This window comes from Python bivittatus, unplaced genomic scaffold (assembly GCF_059951505.1).
Source record: "Python bivittatus isolate LINGU-HERP-01145 unplaced genomic scaffold, Pbiv_v1 ctg000480_np1212, whole genome shotgun sequence".
Lineage (NCBI taxonomy): Eukaryota > Metazoa > Chordata > Lepidosauria > Squamata > Pythonidae > Python > Python bivittatus.
Genome location: NW_028277075.1, coordinates 92,018,837 through 92,031,504, shown reverse-complemented (window position 1 = coordinate 92,031,504; position 12,668 = coordinate 92,018,837). Strand labels below are relative to the sequence as shown.

General features: G+C 35.8%; 1 protein-coding gene across 1 annotated transcript in view; it reads left to right on the top strand.

Moving 5' to 3' along the window:
• Window positions 1-12,668, top strand: part of LRP1B (LDL receptor related protein 1B) — a 715,984-nt gene that overhangs the window by 377,149 nt on the left and 326,167 nt on the right. Inside the window, exons 18-19 of the mRNA XM_088145133.1 lie at window positions 1,412-1,537; window positions 7,348-7,464. Coding sequence (XP_088001259.1) covers window positions 1,412-1,537; window positions 7,348-7,464 — 243 coding nt within the window. The remainder of the gene's footprint in view (window positions 1-1,411; window positions 1,538-7,347; window positions 7,465-12,668) is intronic.

Here is a 12,668-nt window from a genome sequence, read left to right as displayed (position 1 = left end):
GTATTCAGTAAGCCTTCATGGTTTACTAGCTTCAGTGCATCTTCCTCACTGTCCTTCAGATATTCTTCAAACAACCCTTTTTCTTCTTCAACTGTCTGGTATATTTGCAACATTCCACACCCACTAATGCTCTTTGGTAAGTAGAGTCTGGCAATGTCACTGTGTGAATGAAGGGCATGATTCACTGTCATTATTTTTCTGGTCATCCTATCCAGGGCTTCTAGATCTGTTTGAGTCCAGTCCACTACTGAAGCTGTGTGTCTAATGACTGCATTGCCCATGTGTTAATTGCCTTGATGGTATTTCCTCCACTGAGTTTGGACTTTAAGATCTTCTTCACTTTCATGATATTTTGACTACTAACCTTCTTCTTGACTTCAATGTGCTTGATGTTGACAGCTTGAAGGATGCCCAGGTATTTGTAGCAATCTTCTTCATCCAGACTCTTGATGTTATTTCCATAGGGGATTTTGATTCCTTCAGTTTTCACTATTTTTCCCCTGTTGAAAGTAAAAAGCTGGCTGACTATATGACCAGTCATAATCTCCCACTAGGGAATAATGCTTGAGTTTTGACTTTGTCCTCAGTGCCATTATCTAATCCTCATTAAAGAACACCAGACTTTAACCTTGATTCTTTTTCATACTCTGGTTTATGCTAAGCACAAAGAAATTCTGCAAGTCTATAAATTCATCTTATAAAGGCACTCCTTTAAAATGTGCATATTACTTTACCTGAAGCAGTGCTGCTGTAATAAATTAAGCCCATGATTTCTACAAATGTTAGTCTGGTTAATGGTTATAGAATACAAAAGCTACAGAATCTAAGTTGTGAGTTTAGTTACTTTTATGTTTACCATCCATCCATCCATCCATCCATCCATCCATCCATCCATCCATCCATCTATCTATCTATCTATCTATCTATCTATCTATCTATCTATCTATCTATCTATCTATCTATCTATCTATCTCAACTGTATACAAATTAGGGAAAGCTTTTGATTGAAAGAAAGTAAAGCATTTAAATCAGGAATGAAAGCATTAATGAAAGGTTAGATTAGCATGACCAGAGAAAGAGATAAAAAATATAAATCATTCATAGAGGATCAATATGGGCACCATTCAACACAAGGCTAAGTATAATTAACCCCTTTGTGTACTTAATCATTTGTATTTTAACTCCATATTAACTTAAAACCTGTGTCCTTTATTTTATTTGCTTTGTGGTCTCTTCATATTTAGTTTTTTTTTTCCTGGTTTCATAGCTTGATCTAAGATTTAGAAAAAAAAAATGAAAATGCTAAATGCTTAATGTCTCTTTTTTCAGTGAATATAATTTATTATAAGATATTTTATAGTGGAATATAATGGTTCTTACTGGATTTAAAAGGTAATATTATGTCTTTCAGTTAATCATAGTTGTCCTGACAATCAGTTTAAGTGTCGTAATAACCGTTGCATCCCTAAGAGATGGCTTTGTGATGGAGCAAATGATTGTGGTAACAATGAAGATGAATCAAATGAAACTTGTGCAGGTAAAATAAAACAATAAAACAAATCAAGGTCATTTCCTTGTGTGGTGAGTATGTCTGATCTTAAACCTATATTGAGTATATTCAGATCCAAACTTTGGTCTGAATTAAACCAAGCCATTACTGGTTATCATCAATTTTCAATGAACCGAGCTTGTTTCTAATATAGGTTTTATTTTACTTAATCTTATTAACTGGCTCTACTTTACTAAATAATTTGGCCCTCAGTCTGTCTGTATGGACTGACTTCACTGTCATTGTTAGTCTAGTAGAAGCATATGTCTCTCTTCCCCTCCCCATTCCCTTCTGGAATTTGATATTTAGCAGGATATGTTGAAAGATACCACCTACAAATCAGGCCATAGATTAATTGCTGCATAAACTTTTAGTAAGAAAAGACCTAATACATGTTAGCCATATTCTCTGTGTATCACACATTTCAGTTTTGGCGGCTGTGCAGAACAACCTACACAGAGGAGAGGATATCAGGCTAGAGATGGTAGTTATGGAAACACTTAATAACTACTTGGCTTCATGGGAAGAATGGGAAGAAAAAGCTAAGGATTTAAACAAATGTAATTTTAAAAGAAAGCCAGTTTGGTGTAGTGGTTAAGGCATTAGGTAGTAGTGGTTTCTAACTGGGAGACTGTGAGTTCTAGTTCGGCCTTAGACGTGAAATCAGCTGGGTGACTTTGGACCAATCATTCTTTCTCAGCCCTAGAAAGCAGGCAGTGGCAAACCACTTCTGAAAAAACCTTGCCAAGAAAACTGCAGGGCCTTGTCCAGGCAGTTGCCAGGAGTCAAAACTGACTCAAAGGGACCAAAAAAAAAAAAAGAGAGAGAGAGAGAGAGAGAGAGATAAAATGGAGTAGGGAACTGATTGTTTCATTTGGATTCGTTCTTGTTTGCAGTAAAGATTCTTATCTAGCTGAGCTGTGTCTGTGGCACTTCTGCCAAGTCTTACCTAAGAGTTAAGTCATACTATGCAAAGTCAGGAGGTCTTGCTGAGTTCTGCTCAGAGAAACCTGACAGTCTTTCCTTATGGAACTGAAAGACACTATGGTCTCTATTGAAATCTTTATTGTATTTGCTCTCAGGCAGTTGCTCTCACTATGTTCCTCAATTCCTTTCTTACCACCATACAGCATCTTCATTTTCCTGTTGATGAGAGGATTTTTTAAAAAAAATAATGATTCAGGGGCTTTTGTTGTTGTTGTTCACTCATTAAGTCGTGTCCGACTCTTCGTGACCCCATGAACCATATTGCGCCAGGCCTTCCTGTCCTTCACTGCCTCCCTGAGTTTGCTCAGTTTCATGCTCAGATTCAGGAGCTAGCAACGACCAAATAATCAGGATCTAATCTTGACTTTCCTCTCACTTTTATTCAAGAAATAAGGGAAATCAGGCTTATTAATTAAGCATATTTAGTTCTTTCTAATTATCATACAATCATAAAATGTAAAGTTTGGAAGGAATCTTTGGAAATTATCTAGTTCAACCCATTACTCCAGTCCTTCCCCATATTCCCCACCTTCTCTTTATACATTGTCAGTGAAGTAGAATCCATGATCTTCTGAGGTAGATTCTTCCTTCGTTGAATAATTCTTACTATTATAAAACACTTCATGATTTTCAGCCAAAAACTAAATCCAATGTTTCTTGTCTTGCCTTCTGGAACAACTCTGAATTGTGCCCCAGCTCTTCAGATTCTTGAAGCCAATAATCATTTCTCCCTGAAATATTTTGTTCTGTAGGCTAAATGCATCTAAAACTGTTCTTTATAAGCTTTTCCTTCTAGGTTCTTTATTATCTTGCTTGCTCTCCACTATATAAGCTGTAGTTTATCCTTCCTAAATTATGATATCCAGAAGTGGACACAATATCCTAAGCACTGCTCGAGCAACAGCAATAGAGAGGAACATTATGTGTCTTGGTTTTAACAATATATTTCTGTTGATGTAGTCCAAGATTGCATTTGCTTTATTGCAGTTACATCCACTGTTGCCTCATATTCAGCTTGTGCCAGCCTGCCACTTTGCTGTTGTTCTAAATGTTGTAAAATATGGAAGTGAATTAGAAATGAATTGAAATTAGAAATTTTCATATTTTTTGCAATGTTCATGGAGGGGTTCTCTGAGACCTGAAAATTATTTCAAGGGTATCTCCAGGGTAAAAAGGTTGAAAAGGACTACTTTAATGTATTTGCCATCCCCCCAACTTTGCATCAGCTGAAAATTTGATAATATTTTCTAACCCCTCACTGAATTTATTTATGATTGAGTGACTTTGGGCCAGTTATACTCTTGCAGACTGCAAAATCAAAAAATATCTACCTGCCAACTTGCACTGCCTTCCACGCCCACTCTGCTGATGTTTTGGAAACCCTTGAAGACCTGGCTTTTCACCCAGGTCTTTGGTAAGCATGATTGGAGCCCCCTCTGGGTAGTGTGGGTTTGTTTCTTGTTCTTGCCCAGTTTTTGCCATCTTTTCTTTCTTTTTATCATTGTATTTTTTTATTGCTCTGTTTTTATATATGAATCGCCTAGAGTCACTAGGCGTTGGGCAGTGTAAAAAATTATTAATTTAATAGATCAGTTAATATATAATGATCCACAACCTTCAATAAAGAGGCCTTCAAATTGCAGTGGATTAATCTGAGATAATAACAACAACAACAACTTTGTGTTGCCACTTTGAGTCACTTTGTGTCGCCGCCCAGAGTCACTTTGTGTGAGATGGGCAGCTATATAAATAAAATAAAATAAAATAATAAATAAAAATGCCTTTAAGGTAGTCCTTCACATTTATTGGGAAAGCTATACTGAATTATTTTCAGATGAAATCTACCTTTCCTATTTCACAGTGAAACAAAATGATATTGTGCCCACATTTCATTTTTACCTAAAGTAGTTTCCCAATTTCATGAATCACAGATCTGGTATCATCTACCTTTCCTCCATTTCTTTTATGAATATTGGAATCTACCATATAATGTGTAGGTGTATACAAAGTGTTGTCATTCATAATTTTGTCTTTCTCAGATATTGCTTCTCTGATACGCAAAACTGAAGCAATGTTTTACCGTCTCTTCACAACAATTGCATGTTGATTGTTATTCAGAATGCTTTATCAGGTCACCAGAGACCCTCTTCCAATAAGTTTCAGAGCTCACATCATCCAGGTGGTGTCCTTATCTATGGCCTTTATTGAGAGGGATCTCATTCCCAGACATTTACCTGATTACAACCTTCAACCTATATGCAACACTACAGATTGGACAGTATCAAGAGATAGAGCAAATGTCCTACCCACCAGTATGTTTTGATTGATTCATTCATTATGTGCCATCAAGTTGTTTTCAACTTCTAGCTACAACATAGATTTTTTCCATGATGATCTATCACTAACCTGTTCTTTCAAGTCTCCCAATAGTGCACACATTCCCACTGTAACTGAGTCCATCCACGTTGCTGCTGGTCATCCTCTTCTTTTTCCTTCCACCTTTCCCAGAATTAGAGCCTTTTCCAGAGAGCTGGGTCTCCGTGCAATATGTCTGAAGTAGGATAATTCAAGCCTGGTCATTTGTGCCTCGAGTGAGAACTCTGGGTTGCTTTGTTCAATGATCCATCAGTTTGTTTTCTTGGCTGTCCACAGTATTCTCAGTATTCTTCTCCAACACCAACATTCAAAGGTGTCAGTGCTCTTCCTATCTTGCTTCTTTAAAGTCCAACCTTTGGTTCCATAGAGTGTTATGCAAGCCAGAGAATACCATAGCTTGCACAATTCTGATCTTTGTAGGTATAGACGTATCATGGTATTTGAATATCTTTTCCAAGGCCTTCATGGCTGCTCTACCAAGTGCAGGTGTGCTACCTATTTCTTGAGTGCTTGTTCCTTTACTGTTGAACCAGTAAGTATAGTCTATACCAGTAAGTACAGACAATACAATGGTTAGTAACAGTCTGTCTGTCTGTCCGTCTGTCCGTCCATCCATCCATCCATCCATCCATCCATCCATCCATCCATCCGTCCGTCCATCCATCCTATATTTATATAATGCCTAAAGACCAACAGGAAGAAAACAAGTTACTTGTTATTCTTCCACTGGTCATTTGTGCATTCACACAACCTACTCACTATCTCTCAGCAAGTGCAATTATATGAAGCCTTTCTTTTGGGACACAGTGACAGCTCCAGGAACAGGAAAATGATGATAGCCACCACCTTAGACAAGCATATAAGGGTGACACCGGGGCTTAGAACATTTTGTGGTTCAAAGATGAATCTCCATTCATGTCAATATACAGATTCATCAAAGAATGATTAAAGACTCATTGTTCTTTTATAATTTCATTTTCACAGGAACACTATTTTATATTAATCCTCTCTAGAAGAATAAGCATAGGACAGGAAGGCCTGGCGCAATATGGTTCATGGGGTCACGAAGAGTCGGACACGACTTAACGACTAAACAACAGAAGAATAAGCATAAGCAGCCACACTGTTTAATTATTCTATTTTTGTTCACTTTTTCATAATGGAATTCAGGGACTTTGTAATTAGTTCTCTTTTACTGCCATATTTTAGCTTCACCACAACCCATTGAAGTTGGTTAGGATCAGAAACTGGCCAAGCAAATATTTGAACCAAATTCTCCCCAATTCCATAATCAGGAAAAACATTTTATTTGTAATGCGTATTATACACTATAGATCAACAACAGCAACAACAAATGGTTTCCTCTGAACTGAACTAATTCCCTGCTGATTTCATATCCTTGTAGTTTTTCTGGCAATAATATGGGAATAGTTGCTCTTGTATTCTTCTAGGACTTTTTTTGTTTGTTTTATTTTGTTTTCTGTTTTTTACTTCTCAGTCCATCCTACATCCATGGGATTCCTTGTTAATCTTTCACCCAAGTCCTAACTGGGGCTGGCCTTACTTACCTTTCCAACCCAGAGAAGTAACAAGTCAAGGACTATCTCTTTCTCTTGCTGTTGATAATTCATGTATTAGTAATACTCTCCACATAAAACAGAGGACTTCCTTAAACTATACATAAAACTCATTTTTCTGTTTTAAAAAAAATATGTCCAGCTGATAATTCTGCTACCCTTATTTGTTTCTAATTCACTTTTATTTCTTTAGTCTACAGGTAGTCCCTGGGTTAAGAACTCCTGGTTTAAGGACAACCCATATTTAAGAACAGAGCCTATTGTAGCAAAGTTGAGTTAAATACATAATGAGTCAAGTTAAAATACACAACAGGTCAAGTTAATTATTGTTGTTTAGTCGTTAAGTCGTGTCCGACTCTTCGTGACCCCATGAACCATATTGCTCCAGGCCTTCCTGTCCTTCACTGCCTCCCTGAGTTTGCTCAGTTACTACTTATACAGTATTATACAATAATACTGTTCCAGCTTACATACAAATTCAACTTAAGGACAGACATTGGGAACAGAACTCATTCTTAAACTGGGGACTACCTAAATTTATAACATTGTTTGTATGCATGTATGTGTGTGTGTGTGTATATATACGAATAGAGAGAAAGAGAAAGAAAGGGATTGGATTGAAATGACATTTTAATGTTGACATTTTAATAAATGTTCTAAAATTTTAAAAATGGAATTGTCCTTATTCAATATATGAATATATATAAATATTTGACATGGAATTTAAAAAACGTTCTAGCATATAAAATTGCAATAAAACTTACAGTGCATGGCATATGTATATAGGAAACATCAATGGCTCACACAGATTTTATTTGACATCCATTCTGTGATTTTAATATCAATTTATCATTAAAGCAAGAACATGTCAAGTGGATCAGTTTTCCTGTGTGAATGGACGCTGTATTCCAAGTTCATGGTTGTGTGATCAAGAGGATGATTGTGGTGATCAGTCAGATGAAACAGCATCTTGTGGTAAGTAGAATCACAGACTTTATAAATAGAATATTTGATTCATATAAGAAATTGATTTGTAATTTGATAGTTACCTAAGACAGGCAGTTTATTGCCAGGTTCTTCTGTTGTCTTACATAATAAATTCCTCTAGGAATGAGTTTCATACTCCCAGTATTAATCTATTATCTAAATAATAGATAATCTATTATTAGACAACTAGGCTATATAAATTCTTCCACAAAATAAATACTACCTATCTTTCCTTTCTGTGATTTGATATTTATTTGTTTGTTTGTTTCTTGGATGCACTAAGTATTTGACAAAATATATAAATCAAATACTCAGGATATAAAAGGGTTTTCTTCAAAATAGATTAAAATGCAATCCTGATATTATTGAGAAGAAACAATTCAGAAAGCTTTTTATTTTTCCCCTCTGTGGACTAAATCTTCTTTTAAAAAAAAGAAGAAAAAATGATAATGTCTATCTTCCTCATGCACTTATACTTTTCTTTCATTGGTTAGTTTAGCATAATTTAATAAAATAAAGCAGTGGGAAGCAGGAATTATTAAGAATAACTTTTAGCAAATGGTGAAGGTGGTGCTTGGGAATTAGGGAAGAAAAGATAAAGTGTCCTGAAATGAGTGTCAGAAGAACAGAAACATTTCAGAAACACAGTGAAAGCTTGTTTCCTATTGTTAGGAAGAATTTCATTTGAAAAGGATATGAAATCACAGTTGCAGACAGGAGGAGAAGGATGTGAGAAAAGGAAAAGATTAGAAGTACACTAATCTATCACAAAAGTGCATGAACCATTCTGCACAGGCTTTTGATAAAAGCTCGTGTGCAAACTCTCTGAACAAATCTGTGTCTATATTTATGTAAAGGAGCTCATTATTTTTATTAATACATATTCATAGTGAATGTATTTATTAATTATAAAAGTAATTCATAGATGGTAGCAAAATTCTTTAAAATTTTATTAGGTCAATCAGAATGTTTTTAGACCATGTTAGAAGCTTGCAACTAAACTGCTATAATACTATCTTTGGTGGCAATACCCATTTATGTATTAATTTCTGCTAAATGTTTTTGAGGAAACTGGAAAGAATAACATTTGATAATTAAATCTAATATAGCATTGTCTAAGACATGTAGTTCATTTTTCTTTAATATATTGGTTGTCAGATGTAGTATTACAAAACTTGAGATCAATGGTATTTAGAAGCATTGGTTATTCATTTATTCACTGCCACTGATGGAGTGGATGGTATAAAAAGTTTGTAAAATAAAATAAAGCTAAATAAAATAATAATGCTAAATAATCTGGTTAGTGATGTATAGAAGAAACCAAATCTGAAACTAATATAACTTGCTGCTGACAATTTCTTGAAAGGATTTGTCTGTAAAGCTAAGGAATTAATATGTCCTCTTATTGCAAACCCTGACTGAATCTTCCTGTTATGATTTCTGTACTGACTCGCTGTATAAACTTGCTTGCATGTAGATCTTGCTGGAAATCAATATGTTTCTGTAAATGTTGGTGACTATAAACTCCCTTTGGCATGAAAACTACAGTACTATGGCTTCTGACCATTCTATAGTCACTAGCCACAGATGAGGTCTGTTAATCTTCCCTCCTTAGCAAGCTCAGCTGCACTGAGTTCACTAGGACAGATAAATTGATATGAGCATAAATATATCTGAAATGTAACCCACTATCCTGAAGTACATGGTGCGCTTGGGATAAAAAAATATCTAGGCTGTTTCATAAATAATATGAGTGTGGCCACTCTGCTGCAGTGAAACAATGTATTATTCAGCTGTTATGATCAATCTTCTGATCTCCAAGTCTGGTCCCTTCTTCCTTCGTCTCACCTCTTTTGATTATCTGGTCTCTTACGCCCACAGTGCTGACAGAGGAGGCATGGCTATTGATTTAGTTCTTATTGTACAAAAGCTAATGTGTTCATCTCTTGGGATCTATGATGTCAACAGACATTCTGAACTCAGGTTCCTAGCTTTCTAATGGAAAAGGGACTGATTATTGTTAATGACAATCTAAATTAAGTACTCTTTTCAACATATTTGGTTTATTTCTATCCTCAAAATAAATCTAAGCTTGATAAGATAGTATAAAATCACTGAGTTGAGTACATCTTAACATATAATGTTCACATATAATGTTTCACAAGTGAAAAAGAATGCTACTATGGCCATAAAAACTATCTATACCTTTAATTTAGGAAGGAAAAAAAACCCAGCATGATTAAAAAGGATTAAAAGCACTGTTAAATGGTCTTTTATCCTTTTCAAATTGATATCCTGCCTTTTATCAGCTACCATTGCATCACACTTTGTGAAAGCTGGCAATTAAGCTATATTTTCTTTATACATATTTGAAAAAACCCCGGTAATTATTCTGATGCTTTTTGAGGGTCCCTCTGTTAAAGGCTAAGCATTATCTCTCTATATATAATATTTTATTAAACTTGTATGCCACCTAACTCTTAATGACTCTGGGTGGCTCACGGTAATCAAACAAAAAAATTACAATAAAGTCAATAAAAGGTAAAGATAAAAGATGGCAAGTGCAATGAAGAGAGGGGTCTCACTCTCTCTCACCAAAGACCTGGGTGAAGAGCCAGGTCTTCACAGCTCTTCTAAACAACAGTAGAGTGGGGGCCATCCAGATCTCGGGGGGAATGTCATTCCATAGGGCATGTGCTGCTACACTGAAGGCATGCTTCTGGGGTCCCAATAGATGACATTATTTAATTGAAGGAACCTGGAGTGGGCGCACCCTGTAGGATCAAATCGGCCAGAAGGATGCTATAGAAGACAGGTGTCCCTCAAGTAGTGAGGCCCTATGCCATGTAGGGCTTTATAGATAACATCCAGCACCTTGAATCACACCCAGAAGCAAACCGGCAGCCAGTGCAGCTTGCAAAGCAACATGGTGATTACTGCTCATGCTGCCTCATTCTACACCAGTTGAAACTTCTTGGAGGTCTTCAACGGCAGCCCCATACAGAGCCCCCTCCCGCCCTCAGAGACAACTATATGCATTAGCAAATTAGCTCTGTTTTATTAATAGAAAAGAAAAACCTAAATGCTATCATGCATAGGTAATACTTCTGCTTTTTACATTTGTTAAATGAAAAATGCTAATATTGCCTTGTGTGGTCTGCTGTTGGACTGTATGATTTCTTTCACCTGCCATATTTCCTTCTTTTCTAGTCTTCTTATTTTCTCCTCTCTCTCTATCACACAATACAGTCTAGCTTTCTTTCCCAGGTTCCTGAGGTATTTCCCTTGGTGCTCATCAGTCTGTATAGTCCACAGAATTTTTAAAAGACAGTTTAATTAAACAGCAAATAATAAATGGGAGACCAGCATGTTCCAAAGCAAAGCATCAACCACAAGTGTAATATACATTTTCAAGAATGCTTCTGGCTTCCACATAGATCACAGAAGTACATTATTTTTAGAAATTATTTTAAAATGATGTTTGGGTGTGTGGAAGGACACACACCCCTCCCTTCTTGGCCCTCCCCCATCATCAGGACGGCCTAGCTGCCAATCAAACAGCAGTGGTGGGAGGAGGCTGGGAGGAGGAGGGAAGATAAGATGGCTACCGGAGAGCAATGCAGTCACAGGCCTCATGAGAAAGAGGCTGAAAAAATGAAGCCAAAACCCAGGAGTCAAAGTAAAGAGGCAAACTAAAAGATATACAGGCCTGATGAGAAAGAGGCAACTGGAAAGGAGGCAGCAGCTGAGAAAATGGGAGAGAGAGAAAGGTGTTTATTTCCTTCCCTCAGAGCTGGTGTGAGGGAAAAGTTTTTTGAGCCATTTCCCTCAGAGGGAGCAAAAATTTGGAAGAAGAGAAGAGTCGAGAAGCCCAGCCCAGAACAAACAAGCAGAAAAGGTAAAGACTGTGACAGCACAAAAACAGAAAAGAGAAACTAAACAAGATAAAAAACAGATTGAAGTCTGAAGAAAAAGGAGTATGAGTCTGTAAAGAATGACAATAGAGATATACAGGGATTGAGATCAGAGAAGTATAAAAGTCAGCAATAAATAAATATAGAAGAGAAATATATAAGAAAATAGTGAAATTGGAATTTCAAGAATATAGTGTAGATAAAAAGCTTATAGAAAATAGTTAAAATAGAAAATTGTTTTATTATTAAGATTAATTTCTGAACTAGTTGAAGGCATTTATAATTTACAATTCCTTTTTTAAAATTATTTGTAAGATTTACTTTTGTAAAATAAAAGTCAACCCCCCCCCCCCCCAGCTACTGAAGGGAGATAGAAAAACCCAAACAACTGTCCAAGTTCTCAGTGCTTTGTTTCTATTGAGTCTTGCTCAATCTTGTTATTGGTGGTTCTAAAAAAAAAAGAACCTGCGATAGGGTGTATTTCAGTGCTTTATTTGGGAATGCTGCTTCTTTCTGGAAAAGTTGGGAGGGACCAACTTCACCAGTTTGCTTTGTGATAAGTGGGTATTTTGTGACTGTCCTATGCTATCCATAGCATTGTAAGACTATGCATTATATTTTCTCAAAATTCCAAAAATGTCAAAAGATCAGAGAATGATAGAAAAGAGGCTATATTTACTCCAGAAGTAAAATTGCCAGAGGTTTGTCATTTCTTTCTCCATTAATTGGGGATAGGCTAAACTTCCTGAATTTATGTCCCAGACTAGTAATTCTAACACATTATTTAAAATTAGGAATCTTCTGAATTGTAGCTCATATTGTTAGTATACATAACGATAGATAGATAGATAGATAGATAGATAGATAGATAGATAGATAGATGACTGCAAATTACTGTATATTTTCTAGACAATGAACAATTGTTCTTCAAAATTGGAATTCTGTCAAATGCATTTTAGTTCTAAAAGTATATTTTTGAATATCTTTGCTATGTAAACTCGACATTTGTGACCTTTCAAAATATATTTTTAGTATATTTTTATTACATGAATAGAAGGGTCATGTATTAAATCAGTCTACCATAAACATATTTGAAAATTATTGGTTTTTCAGTAGAACATGACCTTCAAGTACTTTCAATAACTGACACTGAACATTTGTTTACTGTTTTATTTTTCTTCAATTATACCTAAGTAATACAGAAAATCCAAGCGCATTGTCCTGTTCTTCTATGGTCTGTTTTCCTGAAAATGGGTTTTGTCATGTTAATCTTATTTT